General features: G+C 41.9%; 2 protein-coding genes across 5 annotated transcripts in view; one reads left to right on the top strand and one right to left on the bottom strand.

The window, feature by feature from the left end:
- LOC143295674 (WD repeat-containing and planar cell polarity effector protein fritz homolog) overlaps positions 1-13679 on the bottom strand; it is a 77502-nt gene extending 63823 nt beyond the window's left edge. The window contains exon 1 of one of the 2 annotated variants that reach the window (XM_076607288.1): positions 13657-13679. The gene's annotated coding sequence lies outside the window, so the exon portion shown is untranslated. Of the gene's footprint in view, positions 1-906; positions 980-13656 lie in introns of those variants that run through there. The other variant, XM_076607287.1, reaches the window with a different exon arrangement.
- On the top strand, positions 5001-23605 carry LOC143295675 (malate dehydrogenase, cytoplasmic-like). Of its 3 annotated transcripts, XM_076607289.1 has the most exons (7): positions 5003-5143; positions 10184-10282; positions 11125-11221; positions 13682-13980; positions 14484-14660; positions 21488-21601; positions 22363-23605. In XM_076607289.1, exons 1-7 carry the CDS (start codon positions 5141-5143, stop codon positions 22570-22572), a joined length of 999 nt encoding a protein of 332 aa, XP_076463404.1. In that variant the 5' UTR covers positions 5003-5140; the 3' UTR covers positions 22573-23605. The 3 variants fall into 3 exon arrangements, with proteins under 3 accessions (XP_076463406.1, XP_076463404.1, XP_076463405.1); XM_076607291.1 differs by lacking the exons at positions 21488-21601; positions 22363-23605 and adding an exon at positions 20682-20837 and having other exon boundaries at positions 5001-5143; XM_076607290.1 differs by lacking the exon at positions 5003-5143 and having other exon boundaries at positions 11077-11221.
- Positions 23606-24555: the final 950 nt, after the last annotated feature.

Consider the following 24555-nt stretch of genomic DNA (forward strand, 5'->3'; position numbering starts at 1 on the left):
GAACATAAATATATTTTTGAACCTTCGAGGGTTTTTTCTTCTTGATTTATGTACTTGATAAGTTTTCAATATCAATTTATGTAAATATTTATAAACTGTTATCTGGGGTCCTCCACTCCCTTCACTTTTATTTCTGTGTACTTGTTGCTTAGCGTGTGTGTTCCATTCAGTAAGTATTTTTCACTTCTTCTTTTTTAATAGTAACAAGCAGTGGTGTATAAGGATGAGTGAATGAATACCATGACCACAATTTCCTTTGTCTTTTTTATCATCAGTTGTTGCAATAACATCTTTTTTCTCTCAAAATTATCTTTTCACAAGTGATAACTGATAAACAAATGTCTAAGTTTTGTATATATGTATGATACTATCACTATGTATGTATGTATGTATGTGCATGTATGTATATGCATGAATGCGTGTGTGTGTGTGTGTGTGTGTGTATGTATACATGTATGTATGTATACATGTATGTATGTATGTATATACATATATTTGTGTGTGAATATATGTGTTGCACACAGCCACAACTGTGCGTGGCTATGAGATTTACATGCCGTCTGAAAAACGGCAGCTATGGTTGAAAGGCTCAGGATTGCTGAAATTTGTAAAACAGTAGAATATAGGAACACTGCATTTTTTTTTATCAGTCTTTCTGTGCTGGCCACTGAAACTGAAACGGAGAAGAATATTAAAATTTGTGCACTGGACGTAAAAAACACTAAACTTGAGCTACCGAAATGCACAACATTCCAATCTGTTTGTGTTTGCGTCACGGACATCCTAATGGACCATGCGAATGGGTATCGATTTGATCGCGTGCGTATGAAACAGTGCCAGACTGTACACACTTTTTCTTCTTTTTTTTTTTGCACCATAGGTAGTCGCTCAATGTTCTGAACTTACCTGAAAATAAGGGCAGTCGACAACTATCAAACAACTTCTCTATCTCTCTCTCCAAGCAACTCCCACAACTGTGTGCAAGTTTACTAGAGTTATTCCCCTGGCTATACAAACAGTAGGTATGTCACTTTTTTTCCACAACAGAGGCCGGCCACTTATTCATGGAATCGTTCATCCTTAACAAATCCATGGTAAAGCAGTGCGTGTGGGGGTAGGGGGGTGCGGGTGGGGGGAGGAGCAGGGGACGTATTAGTATCATGACATGACATGATTATTCACTGTCAAAAGTATTTACAGACATTTTGACGAGGGGGGTTTCAAACTAAAAATAAATAAGTACATACAATGAACCACGATGCACTGCAGCAACTGAGTATCATGAAAAGGAAAAAAGGAAACACAAAACAGAAAAATCATAGGGATTTATAATCATAACCATTTACCCTTATATTCATTGATGTATATATCTATTCATAAGCATATTCTATGCCCGTGTGCGTATAAGACCGCACACACGGTACTATGCATCAGTCAGTGCATGCCGCGGTCAGCCTGGTGCCGTGTGTGTAGAATGTGTCACCGTGTGTGTGTGTGTGTCCATCAGTGTGTGTATGTGTCTCGACGATCTGTGTCTACATGTGTGCATTCAGTTCGGCGTGCGTGCCAGCGCGCGCGCGTGTGTGTCAATGTATACCATGGTGTGTGTGTGATGCTGTTGCGTCTTTGTACATGTTCTTACTATCATTTGTCGCTTTCACTTATTTCCATAGTAGTGTTAAGGGTCTGTAAATGTTGATATTGAATGTCTTATTTTCTCTCATTATTTGACATTCTAAATTTATCACATGACTTCATTGATTTAACTTTTGTAAGTTTCTTCAATTCTCTTGGCTTTCTACCTTTAATTAATGCAGATTTAAGTATAAAATTCGTGATTAGCACTATATTTGCATCTTTAATAACTAGTTGCTCTTTTTCGTATCCATTCTATAGCTATAGATTCTTTAGAGTATTGCCCACAATATTTATTCTAATTGTGATCACCATGTTTTATGTAGTTTAAGACATATCGTATTAATAGTATTACTCTAATACTCCTATCATGTTCGCTTTATTTTTATACTGATTTTCTATTGTATGTCAATGTGATTTTTTAAATTATCCAAGTCTTTCTCCTTGTGTGTCGTTCTCACGTCCTGTGTGGGTCTTCTATTTCATTGATATTTGTTTTCTTTTTCCCCCAGGCTGTACTACACGACGTACTTAAGTGTACGGATATAGTGCTGGACTGTTGAAGATTGAAATTTTGCAGGAGCACAAGATAATCATTATGAAGGTTGAAAAAAAAGAAGAAAATTATAGCTGTATATCATTGTAACTTCACACGCACGTACTGAGAAGTCAGTACAAGCGCGCAAACATTCACTGACAAACGCCCGCGCGCAAACACTAGTACTGAGTAGTAATAGTAGTGGTAGTAGTGAAAAGGGACTGGCATTTGACTGCCTAGGCCTCAAGGCCTTTTTTTATGTCCCCTTCAATATATGTCTCCTTTTATTTGTGGGATACATATATGTGTGCTTTTACATGTACTGTAATTCATTCGTCAAAGTCAATATTTTTTCTTTTAAATTGATGTTCATGTTAAGGAGATTTTATCACAGTTTAGTATTTTGTGCAAGTTTAGTTTCAACTGATAAGTAGTGCATTCCACTTATTTGTGCAATTCTATTAGCTAATGAATTTTTCCATAGGTTAGTGTTACAGGGCTCTGTACAAATTTTCATCATTGAATTTCTTGTACTCTCATGATCTGACATTCTAAAAATATTATTCACATTGACTTCATTATAGCAATTTAACATTTTGTAAGTTTCTGTCAAATCTCCTCTTGGCTTTCTACCCTTTAATGAATGCAGATTTAAGTATTTAATAACTTAGTTGCTCTTCTTTGTATCCATTCTATAGCTATAGATTGTCTCTTGATAGAGGTATGGGTGCCACACAATATTACTATAGTCTAATTGTGATCTAACCAATGTTTTATGTAGTTTAAGAAACATATCTGTATCTAAATAGGTAAATGTACTCTTAATTACTCCTATCATCTGGTTCGCTTTATTTATTATACTGATTTTCTATATGTATGTCAAATGATGATTTATTATCAAAAATTATGCCAAGGTCTTTCTCACTTTGATGTCAGTTTCTCAACGTCCTGTGTGGTGTCTTCTATTATCATATGATATTTGTTTTCTGGATTTTCCCCCCACGTGCATTACTTTACACTTTGATACGTTAAAATATAGATTCCATCAATCAGACCAGTCCTGTAACTTATATAAGTCCTTTTGTAGTGTTGTGCTATTTTGTGCATTACCATGAAGTTTAGTATCATCTGCAAATATTTTGCATGTGCTTTCTATACTTTTAAGGGCGTCATTTATGTATATTGTAAAAAGCACAGGGCCAAGTACATGCTACCTTGTGGTATACCACTAACAACATTTTCGTTAGTTGACTTTTTTTCCCTCCAATTTTAACTACCTGCATGTGTTCTTTCTGACAAGAAGTTTTTTGTCCAGTTCAGTATGCTTCCAGTGATACCATATGGAGCTAATTTTAATAAAAGTCTTTGATGTGGTACAGAGTCAAATGCTTTTCTAAAGTCTAAATAAATTATGTCTATAGGTTTACCCATGTGACGGGGTGGTAAGGTTGTGTTAGAGAAGTGAAGACAGGTAGAAGGTGTTAGCAGAAGAGAGCTGCAGCCAGGCACGGTAGACTCGGGAAGGCGGTGCGCCGGTTTTTCTTCTTTTATTCTCTCATTCTTCCAGACCAGGAGAGTTCTCTATTTGTCTGGCACTCGCTCAATCCTTATATTCTGTTCCGCCGAACCGCAAAGCCAGCGCCGCGAAGCGACTCACGAAACCGGCCCTCCGCGAGCCTTGAGGGGCCAAGCTTGTGTTTGTTTGATCAAATTTAGCGGTTTCTGACTTTCGGCTCGGGGAACTAACATAGACATATTATATATCACACAAAACTACAAGAGACGAGCATTTTCTTAAGCTAAACCATTTTCTACAAAAATAATGTAGTTAAAAACTGTAAACAAAAAGAGTCACTGAATGAACGAGTTTTTAACGCCGGAGTTCATGTATCATTTTTGTACATTACAACAATTAATACGTCGCGATATGTAATATAATTGCAACAGTTAAGTAACTGAAAATCCTGAATTTCCAACTATATATAAATCATATATAGAATCTGCTTCTATAGTAAAGAATTTTGATGTCAAAATTAAAGAGAAAACTCAACGGACAGCTCCCGTGTCGGCACCGCTTGGCGGTGCTTTTGGCACTTGTGATCGACAATGAAATACTTCGTTTAAACCAACTACAACACAACTATACATGTATGATACGAATCAGACTGATAACAGAAATGCAAACATCTGCAAGACACGCTATAAAAATGTCTAGGTATTGTAAAAACGTATTTTGCTCAAATCGTCACTGACGAATTCCAATGGCTTGAAGAAGAGATAGTTTTGTGGGGCCGAAATACTGTCAGACATTTCGTACTATCGCATGCCTATAACTTAGGTGTACACGGAAAGCGGTACACGAGAAGACAGCTTAATCATTTACATTTTAATGCACAATCTAAATTCCACGGCAACTATATCGATTTATTGAAAACGAAGGTATTTTATTTGTTCCAACTGAGTGGATTTCGAAGATCGCGCCAAAATTCATTCACATAAATATTATTTTAAGAGTAATAGGCTACCTGGCCAAATGATATCATCACAGTTGAGAAGTATGATCTTTCTGAAGTCCAATAACATAAAAACTATAATCTCATCTATAAGGAAGTGTTTGTAATTTAACAAATTGATGAAAAAATCATACGGTTCCCTGTAAAGGGAGATAACTTGTGACCGATTTACAAACTTCCTTAGTAACCTTCGGCGAGTCACAAAAATCGTCTGCTAAGCCGGCCCATAATAAAGATTGCAGCCAACCCGGCTACATTAAGTTGAGCAGATTTGGTGTGTGCGTTGATTATCTGTCTGGAGTGGTTGGCATCACAGTATGTGCGATGCCGGCCACCCACGCGGCGTTTCTTAACACAAGCACAGACAACGACCTTGACCCTCGCCAAGCGTCGTTGCTACACACGCCAAGAGAACGGAAGTGCACAGGAGTGTGTGGATTGTTCAGCCGTCAATATGGTATGTATTCAATTGTGTTGATTGTAATTAGGTTAACTAAACCCACAAACCTGCAACACTCAGTCTTCCTTTGAGTATGATTTTAGATAAATCACTTGAATCTGCTTGCCTACCGAAAGGTTGGAAAAAATGCAACAGACATATGTGGGGACTCTCTTTTTCTTCCCCACTTCAAGCGGGCAAAAGGCCTTGTCAGGCCTGCACGCCTTGATATTGATATGATATGTAACAGCTATATATATATAAGGGTCAAAACATGAACCAAGAAACTACAGACCAGTGAGCTTGACTTGTATTGTGTATAAGATTTTGGAGTCCTTTATCAGGGATGCTATAGTATCACACATGACAACAAACAATCTGTATGCAGACTGTCAACATGATTTTAGACAGAGAAGATCGTGTACAACACAGCTCTTAAAAGTAATTGAAGATCTCACAAAAATGATAGATATGGGTAAACCTGTAGACATAATTAATTTAGACTTTAGAAAAGTATTTGACTCTGTACCACATCAAAGACTTTTATTAAAATTAGCTTCATATGGTATCATGGGAAGCATACTGAATTGGACAGAAAACTTCTTGTCAGAAATAACACAGGGATTTAGAATTGGAGAAAAAATGTCAACAAATGAAAATGTTGTTAGTGGTATACCACAAGGTAGCATACTTGGCCCAGTGCTTTTTACAATATACATAAATGACCTTCCTGAAAGTATAGAAAGCAAATGCAAAATATTTGCTGATGATACTAAACTTTATGGCAATGCACAAAATAATACTACACTACAAAAGGACTTATATAAGTTACAAGACTGGACTGATAGATGGAATCTATATTTTAACGTATCAGAGTGTAAAGTAATGCATATGGGAAGAAAACATCCAGAAATCGAATACCATATGATAATAGAAGACACCACACAGGACATTGAAAAATGTCAAAGTGAGAAAGACCTTGGCATAATATTGGTAATAAACTATCTTTTGACATACATATACAGAATATAATAAATAAAGCCAACCAGATGATAGGAATAATTAAGAGAACATTTACCTATTTAGATACAGATATGTTTATTAAACTATATAAAACGTTGGTTAGATCACAATTAGAATATAGTAATATTGTGTGGCACCCATACCTCAAGAGACAATCTATAGCTATAGAAAGGGTACAAAGAAGAGCAACTAAAATATTAAAAGAATGCAAATATGTGAGCTATCAACAGAGACTTATATACTTAAATCTGCATTCATTAAGGGGAAGAAGGCTAAGGGGGGATTTAATAGAAACATACAAAATGTTAAATTGCTATAATGAAGTCAATGTGAATAATATTTTTAGAATGTCAGATTATGAGAGTACAAGAAATTCAATGATGAAAATTTGTACAGAGCCCTGTAATACAAACCTAAGGAAAAATTCATTAGCTAATAGAATTGCACAAATATGAAATGCACTTCCAATCGAAACTAAACTTGCACAAAATACTAATGTGTTAAAAAATCTCCTTGACATGAACATCAATTTAAAAGAAAAATTTCCTGACTTTGGTGAGTGATTTACAGAACATGTAAAAGAAAACATATGTATCCCACAAATAAAAGGAGACCGATATTGAAGTGGACATAAAAAAGTCCGAGAGGCCTAGGCAGTCAAATGCCAGTCCCTACACTACCACTACTACTACTGCTACTACTACTACTACTACTACACTAGTACTACAGACAGACGGGGTGCTGACAACAGATGGCCAGACCATATTGCCTTGGGAACACGTGTGTGCATTTGTTTTGTGCCCAATTTTACGTGTAAACTCAATTCGTGGCAAATGCTTTGGATACCTCTTTGCGGTGTACATGCTCACTCCCACAGAACAATACGCAATTAGTTCATGTTAATGTACTGGTAATGTTTTAGGTTTTGAAAAGGGATATGAAAAAGCTGTGTCAATGAAAACGGAAAATCATTTGATGTTAAACCAGTTTGTAAGTGCCGGGAACAGCAATTTGTAAAATTGTAAATATATACTGTAAAAACAACAATAAATGCTAGGCCCTGGTGTCAAAACTTTATGAGAAATTAAGATTTAAAATGTCACACACACACACACACACACACACACACACACACACACACACACACACACACACACACACACACACAACATATGAGAAGTTACAAACTGCTATAGCTTCCCTTAGCAATAAAAACAAGTTCAGTTGGCATCGATGCACTTTCTAATGAGATGCTAAAACACTTTTTTTTTTAAATGTATCATTTACCTACACAAAATATATCAGAAATGTTGGATATCTGGAACTGTACCACAGATATGGAAAACATCAATAGTTGTACTGGTTTTAAAAGCAGGAAAACCTAAACATAATAAAAATAGCTATAGGCCTATTGCTTTGACCTCGCATATCAGTAAATTAATGGAAAAATAGTCCTGTTGAGAATAATAACTTACTGTGAAAAATACAATATCATTCCAGTGAACCAGGCTGGCTTCAGAAAAGGAAGATCAACGGTCGAACACCTAGTAAAGATTACAACTCAAATAAAACGCCAGTTTTCCCGCAGAAAAAGTGTCCCAGCAACGTTTTTTTTACGTAAAAAAAGCCTACAATCAGGTTTGGCACAAATGTCTGTCATACAAACTGAAATCAGTTGGAATATCTGGTAATCTCTATGGGTGTATAAAAGGCTTTTTGTCTATTAGAATTATTCAAGCAAGGGTGGGAACACATTCTTCTTTGCCACATAAACTTGACATGGGAATTCCACAGGGCTCAGTTATAGCCCCAATTCTCTTTAATATTCTTATTCAGGATCTCCCAAAGGCATTGTCAAATCATGTAGTTTTAGCACAGTATGCTAGCTGATGATATATGTATGTGGATGGGTGCCAATCTAAAAAAGTCAACCCCACAAAGAGCACAGAATTACATACATTGTTTGTATCAATCTGATCTTGGTAACCTTGGTAACTATACGTTTGAAAATGGTCTAGCTTTGTTGACTGAAAAAACATGTATGATGTTGTTTATATTTCAGGTGGTAACCCATCTAGCATACCCATTTTTAGATTACTTGGTGACATCATTGATTATAAACAGTTGGTGAAGTTTTTAGGTGTTTATCTTACTTCAAAACTGACATGGAACATTCACTTTGATTACATCTTAACAAAGGCAAGGAAAAGTATAAATTTTATGAAAATTATAAGCCGCTTACCCTGGGGAAAGGGTACAAAAACACTGATTCATCTTTCCATGGCCCTTGTAAGATCTAAGATAGCCTGTGCACAAGAAATATTTTTCAGTGCACCTAAATATCTATTGCAAAAGATTCAAAGTGTAGACTGTAAGGCTATCAAAATTGCCCTTGGAGTGCCCTCTCATGCAGCCAACCAGGAAACATACAAAACAGCCGGAATTCTTCGCATAAATGAACATCATGAGTTAGCAGCAGCAAAATTTGCTGTGAGATACACTTCAGTGACAAAAAATTTCATTGCTGATGAACTGACAGTAACATCTGACATTGATTTTCCAAAAAGACTAAAGCCATTTCATCACAAGAAACAGTTGCAACTTATGTTTCAAATTTGTTTTTAAAAAAATCTGATGTTAACATGAAAGAGTTAGCTGTAAAACCACATCATACTCCTGTTCCTTTTTGGGAAATGTTGAAAGCAGATTTTGGTATCAGTTATTCTGACACGAAAAAGGAAGAAAACATCAATATCACGACAAGTACTGCCAGAATTCATATGGCAGAAATATCAGAATCATCTCCACATATTTACAGATGAATCTGTTCTTGATGACAAAAATGCTGGTGCGGCTTTCTATATTCCTGCCTTTAAGGTTGAAAAATCTTACTTTATTGGAAAACATCTTTCTATCTTCACAGCTGAGCTAATTGCTATAATACAAGCTCTGAACTACTTAGTGAGCCATCAAATAGTTTTCTTGAAAACAGCATTCTTTGTTGATTCCAAATCAGTACTTTATGCTCTAGGATTATTTAGCCTTGAAACAAGACCTTACTTAGTTATTGAGGCAAATCATTTGATACATTGTTTGAGGATTAAAGGGACTGAGGTCAGTTTTTGTTGGGTGCCTTCTCATGTGGGTATTCATGGCAATGAAACTGCTGATAAAGCAGCAAGAAGAGGAGCACAGGATTAAGAAAAATTGACAAAAATACATGTCCGTCTTTCTATAAAAGAGGCACACACCCTGTTAGAAAAATCAGCATGGGGTCGATTTCATAACTGATGGAAGGAAAAATTTTTAAAACATAAAGGCGCATTATTCTCTGAGAATATTATTTAAGAAAAGATACCAAATCCATCAGCTTGCTATACAAGATTAATAACCTCTACTTTCTTCTGTATAAAACTTGATGTACTGAAGACAAAGTATTTTAAAAATGTTGCATGCATCTGTGGTAAGCAGTTCAGCTTGCATCATTGTTTGTTTCACTGTCAGCAGTTATGTACCTTCTTGCCCAAGTATTTCAAAGAGAATAACTATTCTGCAGATGATTTTTGGAAAGTTATTTCAGACAAGGTTCTTATGGTCGAACTTTCACAGGCATCAGTTCATAGCCCTATTTCTACATTCCTTTAATGTAATTGTGTTAATGGTTTCTGGTTATTATTATCATTTTTAAATTGTTACTGTTAAATAAATGTAATTGCATGTAAGTTATGCATTTTTTGGTAGTTTTCTACCTTTTCTGTTTTCCTCTTCTCCCCCCCCCCCCCCCCCCCCCCCCGTCTCACACCCACAAAAACTAATAACAATGAATGATAATTTTTAATCATTCTTTAAGAGCGCCGTGTCTGCTTGCTCAGTCAGTGCAATACTCACCACTCTTTACATATGCATGCGTAAATTACTTCACATGTATATGTGCCACATAGATTTGTGCACATATTTGTACACATGAACAAAACCTTTTTCTCAGTTAAGTGTCCTCTGTACTGTTGATGCCTGCATACATTGTGTGTGTTTCAGAGTGAGCCAATTAAAGTGTGTGTCACTGGCGCAGCAGGTCAGATTGCCTATTCCCTTCTGTTTTCCATTGCAAAAGGAAATGTCTTTGGAAAGAACCAGGTGCGTATGCTGTTTAGTGACTGACGTTTTTGTGAAATCAATCGGGCCATATGTTGTCCATGTATGTATGTGAGTGTGAGTTTATTTGCACATATATGTCAATCACGATGGATCCATTAATTGTAAGACTATAGCTTAGATTTTAGTCTTTTTTTTTTTCTTTTTTTTTTACATTTAGCAGTTTCATGTGGAATGTCATCTCAAAAATGTATTCTTTCTTTTACTAGAAATGAGATATGATGGCGAGTGAAATTGTCTTTTGTCAGATATCATGTAAATACAATTTTCATTGTTATTGATGTATGTTGGGTTTTTTTTTAAAGAAAGTATATTTTGTTTACTCAGGGGAGGCAGATGCATTTCTTTGGTCATACCATTCCATGTCCAGGACTCATATGATTATCAACAGTGGGTACCATGAATTATTATCATATGTGATCATTTTGGTTAGTCTGAATGAGTGTGTATGTATGTGTGAAAGTATTTTACATGTGTGCAAGCATGCATTAAATTTTGTATTTCCATTTTCCGCCTCTGTGTGTTTGTGTGCATGTTCAATTACTTCTTTGAGTGTGTGTGTGTGTGTGTGTGTGTGTGTGTGTGTGTGTGTGTGTGTGTGTGTGTGTGTGTGTGTGTGTGTGTAGATGCTAAAGATATGGTGGAAATGGATCATCTGATAGATCCCTGAATCTACTGTTCATTTGCTTGTGTGCTACTTTCAAGACCTTTTGATCACATTTTCTTTTCAAAGAACCATGCTATTATCTGGAATGAAAGTCATGCATGTTGTGCAGACTTGGGAAGTGACAAAGTGTTGATGCTACAAGTGCTGATGATTGCAGCCTGTCATCCTGACCCTGCTGGACATCGAGCCAGTCCAGGGGGTGCTGAACGGCATTGTGATGGAACTCATGGACTGTGCCATGCCGCTGCTCAAACGTAGGTATCAGGTGACATTCACTTTGCTGTTGTTGTAGTCATGCACCTGTCATTTAGAGTTTCATGGCTGTTTGGCAAAACAGAAACTGACATCGTTGATCGTGCCAAGAGTACATTTTAGCAAAATTCTGGCAAGCACAACAAGCAAACAGTTATTCAACATTACAAACACTCTTATTGGCAAAGCAAGAACAACACACCTTCCAACAATTTATACCAGCCAAGAACTCTCACAGAAATTTGCAGACTTTTTTTTTTTTACCAATAACGATGATACACCATAATCTTGACTCTGTTCTTCCCCTGGTTACACCAGCAGCTGATCGTGTGTACAAAGGTCCGTGTCTCCTCAGTTTGAACCTGTTGATGAACAAACTGTAAAGAAGATCCACTTAAATGCAGCGCAAAAGTCCTGTGAAATCGATCCTGTCCCCTCAGCTGTTTTCCTTGAATGTCTTGATGTCCTGCTTCCATACATCACTGATGTTGTTAATGATTCACTTCTGTCTGGTTTCTTTCCGTCTGTTTTCAAACATGCTGTTGTGCGTCTACTCATAAAGAAGCCTTCCTTAGATCAGAACAATCTGAAATATTACACACCTGTCTCAAATGTGTCCTTCCTTTCCAAAATTTTAGAAAAATTCATCCTCTCCAAGCTTCTTAAACACCTAGTCCAGAATGATCTTTTCAACCACCATCAGTCTGCTTATCAACAAGGCCATAGTACTGAAACAGTATTGCTGAAGATTGTAAATGACATTCACTGTGGTTTTGACCAGTGACAAAATTTCTGTTTTTGCTCTTTTAGATCTTACTGCAGCATTTGATACAATTAACCATACACTTCTCATTGAAAGACTCAAACATTCTTTTGGCATTCATGATCTTGCTGTTTCCTGGCTTCAGTCCTACTTAACGAATCAAACCCAGACTGTCTGTGTAAATAGCAGATATTCTAATGAAACTCCATTATCATTTGGTGTCCCACAGGGATCAGTCCTTGGCCCTATTCTGTTTGTTCTGTATGCTACCCAACTGTCTGATGTTATAAAAAGTCACTGTCTCTCGCATGAGAGCTTCGCTGACGACACCCAACTCTGTCAGTCGGCTTGTATTGCTGAAACTGATAAACTGATGACACAAATGCAAAAGTGTATAACAGACTTGAAGTCTTGGATGACCTTCAACAAACTACAGCTAAATGATGAAAACACTGAACTCTTGCTTGCTTGCCCCAAGAAATTTATGAACCACCTGTCTCTCCCTCATTCTCTTCTGGTAAACAACACTTATTCCTGTCTCCTGATCAGTGTGGAGCCTTGGTGTCAGTCGTGACCACAGTCTGTCATTTCAGCAACATATTTTAAATATTTGCAAATCAGCTTATCTTGAGTTGCAAAGAATTAGTTCTATTCGCCATTACCTGTCTATGGAAGCAACCAAAACATTAGTCTGTGAATTTGTTTTGTCTAGGATTGATTACTGCAACTCTGTTCTTGTCAGCACTCCAAAAAGGTCACTTGATAAACTTCAAAGAGTTCAGAACAGTGCTGCTCGACTTATTTTCAGATCTGCCAAATTTGAACATGTTACTCCTCTCTTCCACTCTCTTCACTGGCTACCTCTCTGACCTCCTTGAACTGCACATTCCAACTAGTCACCTTTGTTCTGCTTCTGATACCAAGCTTTTAAAACTCCCTGTTGTTAAAAAGAAGCAACAAGGTCAAAGATCTTTTTCTTTCCAGGCTCCGTCATTGTGGAACAAATCACCAAAAAAAATTGCGTCATTCTGTTTCGCTGAAATCTCGTAAGTCTGCTCTGAAAACACATCTTTTTCAACAGCAGTAACAGCAGTTTTATTTTTTAATATTTTTTTCTCTTTGTTGTTGTTGTTTGTTGTTGTTTTTTTTATCTTGGTGTGATCTAGTTTTGGGTGCATGTTTTGCTGTGGAGAGGCTGTTTGCCGTGTGTGTTGGTGGGTGTCCGTGCCTTCATGTGCCTGGGTGCATGTTGCAGGGATGCATTTTCTGGAGGGTGTCATTGGTGGGTGGGTACTTTCCAACATTCGGTTGCGTGAGTTTTTCACGTGCTTCCATGTGTGTGAGTGGGTGAGGGTAGGGGGTGGAGGGGGGTATTAATGGGGAGGCAGGGAGTGGGGAATAAAATGTAAAGCACTTTGAGCAGTATTTCTGGAGAAACACGCTATATAAATGTCTATTATTATTATTAAAAAAAATATGAGTACTAAAAGTATGTGTCCTACACTCACTTCTTTTCCATGATAGCTGTTTCTCTTGACAGCACATGGGCACCCAGATTTCTATTGCCTTCAGTGACACCACACATCCACGTGTCCCAAACAATCCAGTTTTGATCACATGCACAGTGAAGGTTTCAGATGTGAGAACAGTGTAGAGGAGCAGTATTTCACTGACTTTGCTTGGTTTGCTGATCTGGCAGAGGTGATCCCCACAGTGAAGGAGGAAGTGGCCTTCATGGACATCGACGCTGCCTTCCTGGTGGGCGCCTCGCCGCGCAGGGAAGGGATGGAGCGCAAAGACCTGCTGAAAGACAACATCATGATCTTCCAGTCACAGGGCGCCGCCATGGACAAGTGGGCCAAGAAGACAGTGAAGGTGTTGGTGGTGGGCAATCCAGCCAACACCAATGCTCTCATCTGCAGCCGCTTTGCCCCCTCCATCCCCAGGGAAAACTTCTCCTGCCTCACCAGGCTGGACCAGAACCGGGCACAGGCACAGGTGGGGGGGGGGGAGTTGCAGGAGGGGGGTCAGGAAAAAGGGGTGGGGAAAGGGTAGTGGAGGAAAGGGGAGGGGTGGGGGAGGGGAAAGGGTGGGAGAGGGAAAGGGGTGGGGGAAGGGGTTGGGGAGGAAAAGGGGTGGGGAAGGGGGGGAGGGAAAGGGGGGGGAGGGGAAGGAGGTGTGTGTGAAAGGGGTGGGGGAAGGGAAGGGGTGGGGGAAGGGAAAGGGTGGGGGAGGGAAAGGAGATATGTATGGGAGATATATACATACATTGAAAATTCACTGTTAATGCACTTGCAGTTTTTCTCCCATTTTACTCTGATGATTTATTTCAGTCTACATAGCAAACATATTTATGCACTTAGTGACAGTATTAATAGCTGACTTCTTTCAAAACACTGCTATTATCACCACTATTATTTTAAAAGATTGATTAAATTTTTTAATGGTTTTTATTTCATTTCTTTCATTCTTTTTTTCTCAAAACCTACATGTATTTGCAGATAGCCTCTCGTCTTGGCGTGGCCAACAGTGATGTGAGCAATGTGATCATCTGGGGCAACCATTCCAGCACACTGTTTCCAGACGTTCGTCATGCCAAAGTGGTGTACAATGGCAAGAAGATGTCTGTTCCTGAGGCTGTCAAAGATGACAGCTACCTGAAGAATGAATTTGTGTCTGTAAGTGCTCTTCTGTCTTCCATGATTACCGTAAAGTTCGGTCCATTGAGCGCACTGGTATATAAGCCGCACCCACTAATTTTGGAAAAAATTTAACTTAATACATACATAAGCCACACTGGCTTATACGCCACACTTATTTCCGGTACCGGAACACATACTGATACTACAGAAAAGTTTAAAGATTCATAGTTCATAGGTTAAAGGTTTTGTGCAAAACTAAATGGTACAGCTCTGTTCTACAGTCACCCAAAAGTGCACCTGTACTTTTAATGTGGCTGAAAATGCCTTTGTTTGAGTACAATACATGCGAGCGTACAGTCACCCTTCTCACTCGCTTAACAAGATGGCGTCTCCGTCAACTTTGGCAAGTACTGTGGCTCAGAGTTGAATGCAAACTGATTTTATAGTGGAAATCCACTGTGCATATGTCAGGTCAGGGGCATAGCCCTTGCTACTGGTACCATGTAACCCAGTACTACCTGCTGCATGTGAAGTCTCCCAGCGACGGACCAGGCGGAGGAGGAAACCTTTCCCAACGGCTGTGGAGGCTGGAAGAGGATGACCAAAGGGTAGGGGAACTCTTATCCATGGCTGGAAGTCCTCCTAGGAGACGGAACTCCGAAGAAAATACCTGCACCTGCTGAGGCCGTTCTACACGTGGCAGTATCTGCACCTGTGGGACTGTGAGCGTCGGTAGGTGAGAGAGTGGGGAAGGGACTGCACAATTCCTCTTCACTAAAAAAAAGTCACCTGTGCTGGTCAGGTAACCATGCCAATGTCAGAACACCGAGCTAGCCCTTCAACACCCAGCTTTCCCAAGCCCTGCGGCGATGGAAAAGTGGTAACGGAGACAGGCAGAGGATGCTGCTGGCAGTTCCTAGTCACGACTCTGCACGCAGGCGGCTGTGGGGTGATGGTCATCTGCCGTAGACTGGGGCAGATGCGGCGCCCGTATCCTCCCACAGCATCAGAGCAGCACTGCTTTCCCCACATGGGGAAGGGGAGATAAAAGGATCCCTAAACAAAGCCTGCCTCGCCTAATAATATAATAATAATAATGGTATTTATATAGCGCTGGATCTTGTGCAGAGACAAATCAAAGCGCTTTCGCACGAGTCATTCACACGCATGCATAACTCTAATACTGCAGAAACTAAAGACAAGGAAGGGCAGGCAAGGGAGGCTATTTTGGGAAGAGGTGGGTTTTAAGGCCAGACTTGAAAGAGCTGAGTGTGGAGACTTGACGAAGCGAAAAAGGAAGTTCATTCCAATCGCAAGGTCCAGAAACAGAGAAAGAACGGCGGCCAATAGTCGAGTGTTTGAATCTGGGTATGCGTAAACAGAGTGGATCCGAGGCCGATCGTAGTGAGCGAGATGGAGTGTAGAGGTGAAGGCAGCCGCAGAGATAGGAAGGGGCAGTTTTGTGAATGCATCTATAACATAGAGTGCTGATCTTGTACTTTATTCGGTGTGAGACAGGGAGCCAGTGGAGATGTTGCAAAAGAGGAGTGATGTGCTCAGATCTTTTCTGTCTGAGGACGAGTCGGGCAGCAGAGTTTTGTATGCGCTGAAGGGGCTGAATGGATGAAGCAGGCAGACCAGACAATAAAGAGTTACAGTAGTCAAGGCGAGAGAGAATGAGAGAAACGACAAGTCTAGATGTTGCGTCAGTGGATAGATATTTCTGGACGGCACTGATGCGTCGCAGTTGACAGTAGCAAGACTGACATGTCTGACTGATAAATTTTTGCATAGACAGTGTATTGTCAAGGACAACACCGAGGTTCCTGACTGACGTGGAAAGAGGGATGGATGTACTGCCAAGTTTGATTGTGTCAATTGTGATGGAAGACATTTTTTGTTTAGTTCCTATGATCATTGCTTCAGTTTTGTCCGCGTTCAATTGTAACTTATTTCTAGTCATCCAGTTTTGAATGTCCAGGAAGCAGTTGGATGTTTCTTGCAAGAGCGACAACAATTTTTCAGGGGTATCACTCTTCTGGAGTTGAGTGTCATCAGCATAAGAATGATGACTGATATTATGGCGGTTGATAATTTCAGCGAGAGGAGTAGTGTACAGTGTGAAGAGCACTGGGCCTAAAACAGATCCCTGTGGGACTCCATGTTCGATTTTAACGGGTTCAGATTGGAAATGATCAACAGTGACAGACTGGAATCGATCAGTGAGATAAGATTTGAACCAGTTTAGAACAGTGCCGTTGGTGCCTAGTACCTAGTAGGAAACCGCACCTACTTGGACATCCAACACTAGCGGTCGAAAACAACAGAAGAAAAGAACCAGGAGTCATGCCCTGACTCTGGGTGCCTGGAATGTCTGTACCTTTTTAGACAGAGATGACAGACCAGAAAGGTACAGAGCACTCATTGCTAGAATGCTTGATCGCTAGCAGGTGGACATAGCAGCCCTGAGCGAAACCAGGTTTGCCGGTGAAACCCAGCTGGAGGAAGTTGGAGGGGGCTACACATTCTACTGCATTGGGAAGCCAGATGGCACCCCAAGAACCTCAGGCGTGGGCTTTGCCATACAAACCAAACTTGCACGACAGCTTGACAGCCTTCCACATGGGATAAACGATAGGCTGATGACCCTGCGTCTGAAGCTGTCCAAGGATCGCTTCTCCACAGTCATCAGCTACTATGCCCCGACGATGACCAACCCTGATGACATCAAAGAAGTTATCTACAAGGAGCTCAGCCGCACCATTTCAGCGGTAGATAGAAAGGACAGGTTGATCATCCTTGGGGATTTCAATGTTCACATTGGCGTGGACTTCTCCTCGTGGCCAAAAGTCCTAGGACAGCGCTGGCAAGTGCAACTCCAACTGACTGCTTTTGCTCTCGCTCTGCACGCAGCATGGACTGACCATCACCAACACCCTCTTCCAACAAGCGGGCAAGTACAAGAACACATGGATGCATCCCTGCTCCAAGCAATGGCACATGCTGGACTATGTGATTGTCCGGCAGAGGGACAGAGGTGATGTTTCCATTACACGCTGCATGAGAGGAACAGTCTGTTGGTCGGACCATCGCCTGGTACGCAGCAAGATGAACATCAGACTTGCACGCAAGCTCCAACCAGCCAGGCAGAAACCCCCTAGGAAGCTGAACATCCACCGCCTCCCTATCACCAAGGACGTGCTGCAGCAGCAAATCCAAGTAGCTCTCCAAGAAATTTCTGCATCGACTGATGTAGAAGAGGTATGGAGCACCTTTAGAGATGCTGTGTACACAGCAGCAGCTGACACTCGGCTTTGTACAGAGGAGCCACAAAGACTGGTTTGACAAGAACTCTGGAATCTCCAAGCTCCTGAACACACTGCATATACAGTATCAGGATCACATTTCCGATAAAGACTGCCAGAGGAAGGAGAACCAGTTCTTGCAAACCAAGCAACTCATACAGAAGAGACAGCGTGAGATGAAGAACGCCTGGTGAGAGAGAAAGTCTGAAGAGCTTCAGTCCGCTGCTGATGCTCACAACATAAAGACCTTCAAGCTGTGTATGGGCCGAGAGTCACAGGATCAACCCCAGTCTGAGCCTTGGACCAGACCACCCTCCTGACAGACAAGAAAGACATCCTTGCCCGCTGGGCAGAGCACTTCAACACCCTCCTCAATAGGGACTCGTCCGTATCTAACGAGGTAATTGCAGCCCTCCCACAGCTACCAGTCAGTGACTCGCTAGCTGCCCCTCCCACCAAGGCCGAGACCCGGAAGGCCCTGAAGCTGACAACATCAGGAAAAGCACCAGGAGTGGATGGAATCCAGGCCGACATCTACAAGTTTGGAGGCGAGGTGCTGACAGACAAGCTGACCACCCTGTTCCAGTCTATCTGGGAGAGAGAGGAGGTCCCCCAGGATTTCAAGGATGCTTCAATTGTCCACATTTACAAACAGAAGGGAGACAAAACATCCTGTGATAACCACCATGGAATCTCTCTCCTCTGCATCGCTGGCAAGATCTTCACCCACATCATACTGAACAGACTGGTTGACCATGTCTCCAACACAGTCATCCCTGAAGCACAGTGCGGCTTCCGCTCAGGCAGGGGAACATGTGACATGGTGTTTGCCGTACGCCAGATGCAAGAGAAGTGCCATGAGCAGAACAAGGAGCTCCACATGGTCTTTGTAGACCTGACTAAGGCCTTCAACCGCCATGGTCTTTGGAAGATCCTCCTAAAGTTCGGCTGCCCAGAGAGCCTAATCCAGCTGATTGCGTCATTCCATGATGGCATGCAGGCGAGAGTACAGGAAAATACTGACATGTCGGATCCGTTCCCTGTGGTAAATGGAGTGAAGCAGGGCTGCATCCTGGCACCCACACTGTTCTCCATTCTCGTCTCTGCCATGCTGATGGACACCTTCCAAGACTGTGACCAGCGCATCTACATTCAGTTTTGCACAGATGGCAAACTTTTCAACTTGCGGCGACTCCACGCTAGGTCCAGGGTGTTTGAGGCACTGTTGAGAGAGTTCCTCTTTGCTGATGACTGCGTGCTTGCTGCACACATCCATGAGGACATGCACTTCATTATGGACAGGTTCTCAACCACCTGCAGGCGCTTTGGAGTCACCCTCAGCCTCAGCAAGACCGATCCATGTACCAACCAGCTAGCTCACAGAACGCCAGTGCCTCTCCCCCACCTGCTATCAATATCAATGACACACAGATCGTCAGTCGACAAGTTTTGCTACATGGGCAGCACCCTATGCAGCAACGGAGCCCTTGATGCAGAAGTGATGGCTGTGCATCCCCAAGGCCAGCTCCACCTTTGGCAGACTCAACAACAGGCTGGGGAACAACAAAGGCATCAGGCTCAGCACCAAGATGAAAACCTACACAGCTGTTGTGCTGACCACCTTGTTGTACTGCTGTGAAACATGGACGACGTATCGCTGTCACATTCAACAACTTGAGCAGTTTCACCAGAGATGCCTACAAAAGATCCTTGGCATAAAGTGGCAAGACAGGGTCTCCAACCTCCAGGTCCTAGAGAGGAGTGGCCTGCCCAACATCGAAAGCCTGCTGATCCAGTGCCAGCAACACTGGACAGGACATGTTGTCGGCATGACAGACAGCAGGATCCTGAAGATGCTTTTATATGGCCAGCTGAAGGAAGGCCACTGTGAACTTGGAAGACCCTGCAAGCGCTTCAAGGACACCTTGAAGAAAAACCTCAAAGCCTGTGACATAGACATCGCTTCCTGGGAAACTGATGCCCTTGACCGCTCTCGCTGGAGGATGCTGTGCTCTAGTGGCATAAAGACGTTTGAAAACAAGAGAACGCTGGCCATTAAGGAGAAGCGTGAGTGAAGGAAGCAGGGCTCAACTTCTGGAGACGTTTTCCCTTGCAACACCTGTGGGAAGTGCTGTGCATCCAGAATTGGCCTCTTCTCCCATATGAGGACACACACCAATAGATAAGTCTGCCTGCCTACTCATCCATCGGTCTGACAGGAGACTCCATCCACTGCGCATGTGTATTTGCCCATTCAAATGCTACAGTTAGGAAGTGTCTATGGTTACAAAAGACCACATTTGTAATATTTCTGTTATATGAGAAAAACTGACCCCCTTTAAGTCAGTTGTGAAAAACACAGATTTTTTTTTCCAAATATGATAAATCAGTCAATAATTATGTGAGTGCTTTAAAACTTTGCATAATATCAGTCCATTCTATTCTTTATATCATCACAAAATTTCACCACTGTATGTAATTGCATTCTTTTTTAGATATTTTTCTTGTAACATAAACAAATGGTCAGAGTACAATGAGGGAAGTCATCGGGCAGTATAGAGTGAGTTAAGATATCATTCCTGATGAAGGATGACTGGAAAATGAAGGTGTTTCTGTACATAATCGTCTGACTTCCATGATTTATCCCTGTGTTATCAGTATTTTAAGATATCATCCCTGGTGAAAAATGACTGAAGAATGGTGTTTCAGTTAGTGGCTGTGTGCACCATTGTAAGCCAGAGCCTTGTTGCAGACTGTGCAGAAGAGAGGGGTGTGTCAGCATTGTAAGCCAAAGCCTTGTTGCAGACTGTGCAGAAGAGAGGGGTGTGTCAGCATTGTAAGCCAAAGCCTTGTTGCAGACTGTGCAGAAGAGAGGGGTGTGTCAGCATTGTAAGCCAAAGCCTTGTTGCAGACTGTGCAGAAGAGAGAGGGGTGTCAGCACTGTAAGCCAGAGCCTTGTTGCAGACTGTGCAGAAGAGAGGGGTGTGTCAGCATTGTAAGCCAGAGCCTTGTTGCAGACTGTGCAGAAGAGAGGGGTGTGTCAGCATTGTAAGCCAGAGCCTTGTTGCAGACTGTGCAGAAGAGAGGGGTGTGTCAGCATTGTAAGCCTTGTTGCAGACTGTGCAGAAGAGAGGGGTGTGTCAGCATTGTAAGCCAAAGCCTTGTTGCAGACTGTGCAGAAGAGAGGGGTGTGTCAGCATTGTAAGCCTTGTTGCAGACTGTGCAGAAGAGATGGGTGTGTCAGCATTGTAAGCCAGAGCCTTGTTGCAGACTGTGCAGCAGAGAGGGGTGTGTCAGCATTGTAAGCCTTGTTGCAGACTGTGCAGAAGAGAGGGGTGTGTCAGCATTGTTAGCCAGAGCCTTGTTGCAGACTGTGCAGAAGAGAGGGGTGTGTCAGCATTGTAAGCCTTGTTGCAGACTGTGCAGAAGAGAGGGGTGTGTCAGCATTGTAAGCCTTGTTGCAGACTGTGCAGAAGAGAGGGGTGTGTCAGCATTGTAAGCCTTGTTGCAGACTGTGCAGAAGAGAGGGGTGTGTCAGCATTGTAAGCCTTGTTGCAGACTGTGCAGAAGAGAGGGGCAGCAGTCATTCAGGCCCGCAAGCTGTCCAGCGCCATGTCAGCCGCTAAGGCCGCTGTGGACCACATGCATGACTGGTGGTTCGGAACCAAGAAGGTTGGTGGCTGTGTCTGTCTGTCTGTCTGTCTGTCTGTCTTTATGAATAATGTTTGACTGGTGGTTTGGAACCAAGGGGGTTGGTGGCTGTGTCTGTCTGTCTGTCTGTCTGTCTGTCTGTCTGTCTTAATGAATAATGTTTGACTGGTGGTTTGGAACCAAGGGGGTTGGTGGCTGTGTCTGTCTGTCTATCTGTCTGTCTGTCTTTGTGAATAATGTGTGACTGGTGGTTCGGAACTAAGGGGGTTGGTGGCTGTGTCTGTCTGTCTATCTGTCTGTCTGTCTTTGTGAATAATGTGTGACTGGTGGTTCGGAACTAAGGGGGTTGGTGGCTGTGTCTGTCTGTCTGTCTGTCTGTCTGTCTTTATGAATAATGTTTGACTGGTGGTTTGGAACCAAGGGGGTTGGTGGCTGTGTCTGTCTGTCTGTCTGTCTGTCTGTCTGTCTTTGTGAATAATGTGTGACTGGTGGTTCGGAACTAAGGGGGTTGGTCGCTGTCTATTTGTGCTTGAGATGTGTCCTTCCGTCTGTGTGTGTGTCTGTCTTTGTAAATCAGTAATGTGCAGACATGTCTGAAGCAGTGTGCATCAATCTGTTGAGATCACAGTTCTGTAGTGACACACAAAGCAATCTTGGTAAATGTCTTCAGGAATGTGTAAGGATCAAGCCATTGGAATCGGCATGACAATGAACTTTATGCAATAAATTTGTTTATTTCTTATTATTTGTATCGAGTAACCAACGACATGTTTTCTATGCAGGACTCATGGGTATCGATGGGTGTGATGTCGAACGGCTCCTATGGAATCCCTGAGGGCATCATCTACAGTTTCCCTGTACGCATTTCCAACCAGCAGTGGGAGGTGGTGGAAGGTCTGGAAATCAATGACTTTGCACGAGAAAAGATGGATGTGACAGCCAAGGAGCTGGTTGAGGAGAGAGACACAGCCATTCACTTATGTGAGAACTGACTCCCTGCCAAGCTGTACAGCCTGCAGCAGTCCTCTCCAGCTCCACTGTCTGAGGCTGGAACTGTGCCTCCGGTACAGGCGTACTCTGAAGTGTTGCTGGGATAATGAGTTGTCAGCGTTCAGAGGCAAATTCTGTGTGCTTGTTTATCTTCATCTCTATCTTCATCTACGCTTATAGTTGACTTCATCAAGTTTTTGTGCCTTGTGCATATTATTAGTAGTGGTAGTAGTTTTTTTTATTTATTTATCTATTATTTATTCACCCCCCCTTTTTTTTTCTCAAGGCCTGACTAAGCGCATTGGGTTACGCTGCTGGTCAGGCATCTGCTTGGCAGATGTGGTGTAGCATATATGGATTTGTCCAAACACAGTGATGCCTCCTTGAGCTACTGAAACTGAAACTGAAACTTCATCTCTGTGTCTTTTTCTTTATCAATTCAAAAACAGAGTGCTGTTGTTATGCCATGGAACCATGTTCTCTGTATTGTATTGTTCTTGTGTTTATTTTTGAATGAAAAAAGGGGGGGGGGGGGGTTTGGCGGTTAGTCTTTTTGTAAAAGGGCATAGTCTCCAGAAACATGGGAGTCTGTTACAGATTTGTTCCCTGTGATTTTTTCCTTGGGTTTCCCCTGTCTGCCACTCCGATGGAACTCCAGGATTTGCCTCTATAGTGGTCATCATTCCCCTTCAGCCCTGTCCGTTCCAAACTCCCTCACTCCCACTCCTTTCCCCGACCTCATATTTCCAACGTCCTCACCCACAGTCCCTCATCCCGTTCACCCTCTCCGATTCTACAGGCGTGCGACTAAAGCCAGTTCAGTGACACTGGCCTTCAACGAATGAGCTTGAATTAGGTTCAAGTGAACTGACATTTTTTTTCGTGCAGATCTGTGCTGCTGTTACTAGGGCCTACTGTGTTCTAGTCATGCTGCTATGGTGTAACTAAAGGAGAGTGTTGCTGTAGTTAAGTGTTTAAATTTGTGTGTCTGGACCAGGATATTCAAAGTACACAACAGTAAAGAATTGAGCTGAATTATCTATGTCTCTGTGTTTTGTGTTGTCGGGGTGTTAGTTTGGGAAGGTGCGGGTGGCTCATGGGCAACCTCTTATGGGTTGTGACAGCGGTCAAGGGCATCAGTTTCCCAGGAAGCGATGTCTATATCACAGGCTTTGAGGTTTGTCTTCAAGGTGTCCTTGAAGCGCTTGCAGGGTCTTCCAATTTCATGGTGGCCTTCCTTCAGCTGGCCATACAGTAGCATCTTCGGGATCCTGCTGTCTGTCATGCGGACAGTGTCCTGTCCAGCGTAGCTGGCACTGGATCAGCAGGCTTTCAATGCTGGGCAGGCCGCTCCTCTCTAGGACCTGGAGGTTGGAGACCCTGTCTTGCCACTTTATGCTGAGGATCTTTTGTAGGCATCTCATGTGAAACTGCTCAAGTTGTTGAATGTGACGGCGATACGTTGTCCATGTTTCACAGCAGTACAACAAGGTGGTCAGCACAACAGCTGTGTAGGTTTTGATTTTGGTGCTGAGCCTGATACCCACACACAAATACACACATAAACAAGCATATGAACAAACATCCTCATACAAAAATACATTAGAAAAAAAAGCTGAGCACAAAAACTAAATGTTTATCAAACAAGATTCTCAGCCTTGTAAGTTGCATTTAGGTTTTTTCAAACAAATTTCTGTAGTGAGTTACATTCAGCTTTGACATGGAAACCTCTGATGATATGGCAGTGGGGATTCCATCCCTAGAAGGTTGGGGGAGGTGGATTATCTAACACCATACTGCAAACCCAAGCCATGAATCAAACCACAAGCATCTTCATGATCTGCCACACTAAAAGGAGCCTGAAAACCAAAGGGGGAAAACTGATAAAGGAAAGAAGTACAGTCCAATTAAAAAAAAAGAGAGAATTGGTCAATAAATGAAAATGCAAAAGAAAGCTGTACTGAACAACAGTTTGAATTCACTGA

Source organism: Babylonia areolata, chromosome 21, assembly GCF_041734735.1.
Source record: "Babylonia areolata isolate BAREFJ2019XMU chromosome 21, ASM4173473v1, whole genome shotgun sequence".
Taxonomy (NCBI): domain Eukaryota; kingdom Metazoa; phylum Mollusca; class Gastropoda; order Neogastropoda; family Buccinidae; genus Babylonia; species Babylonia areolata.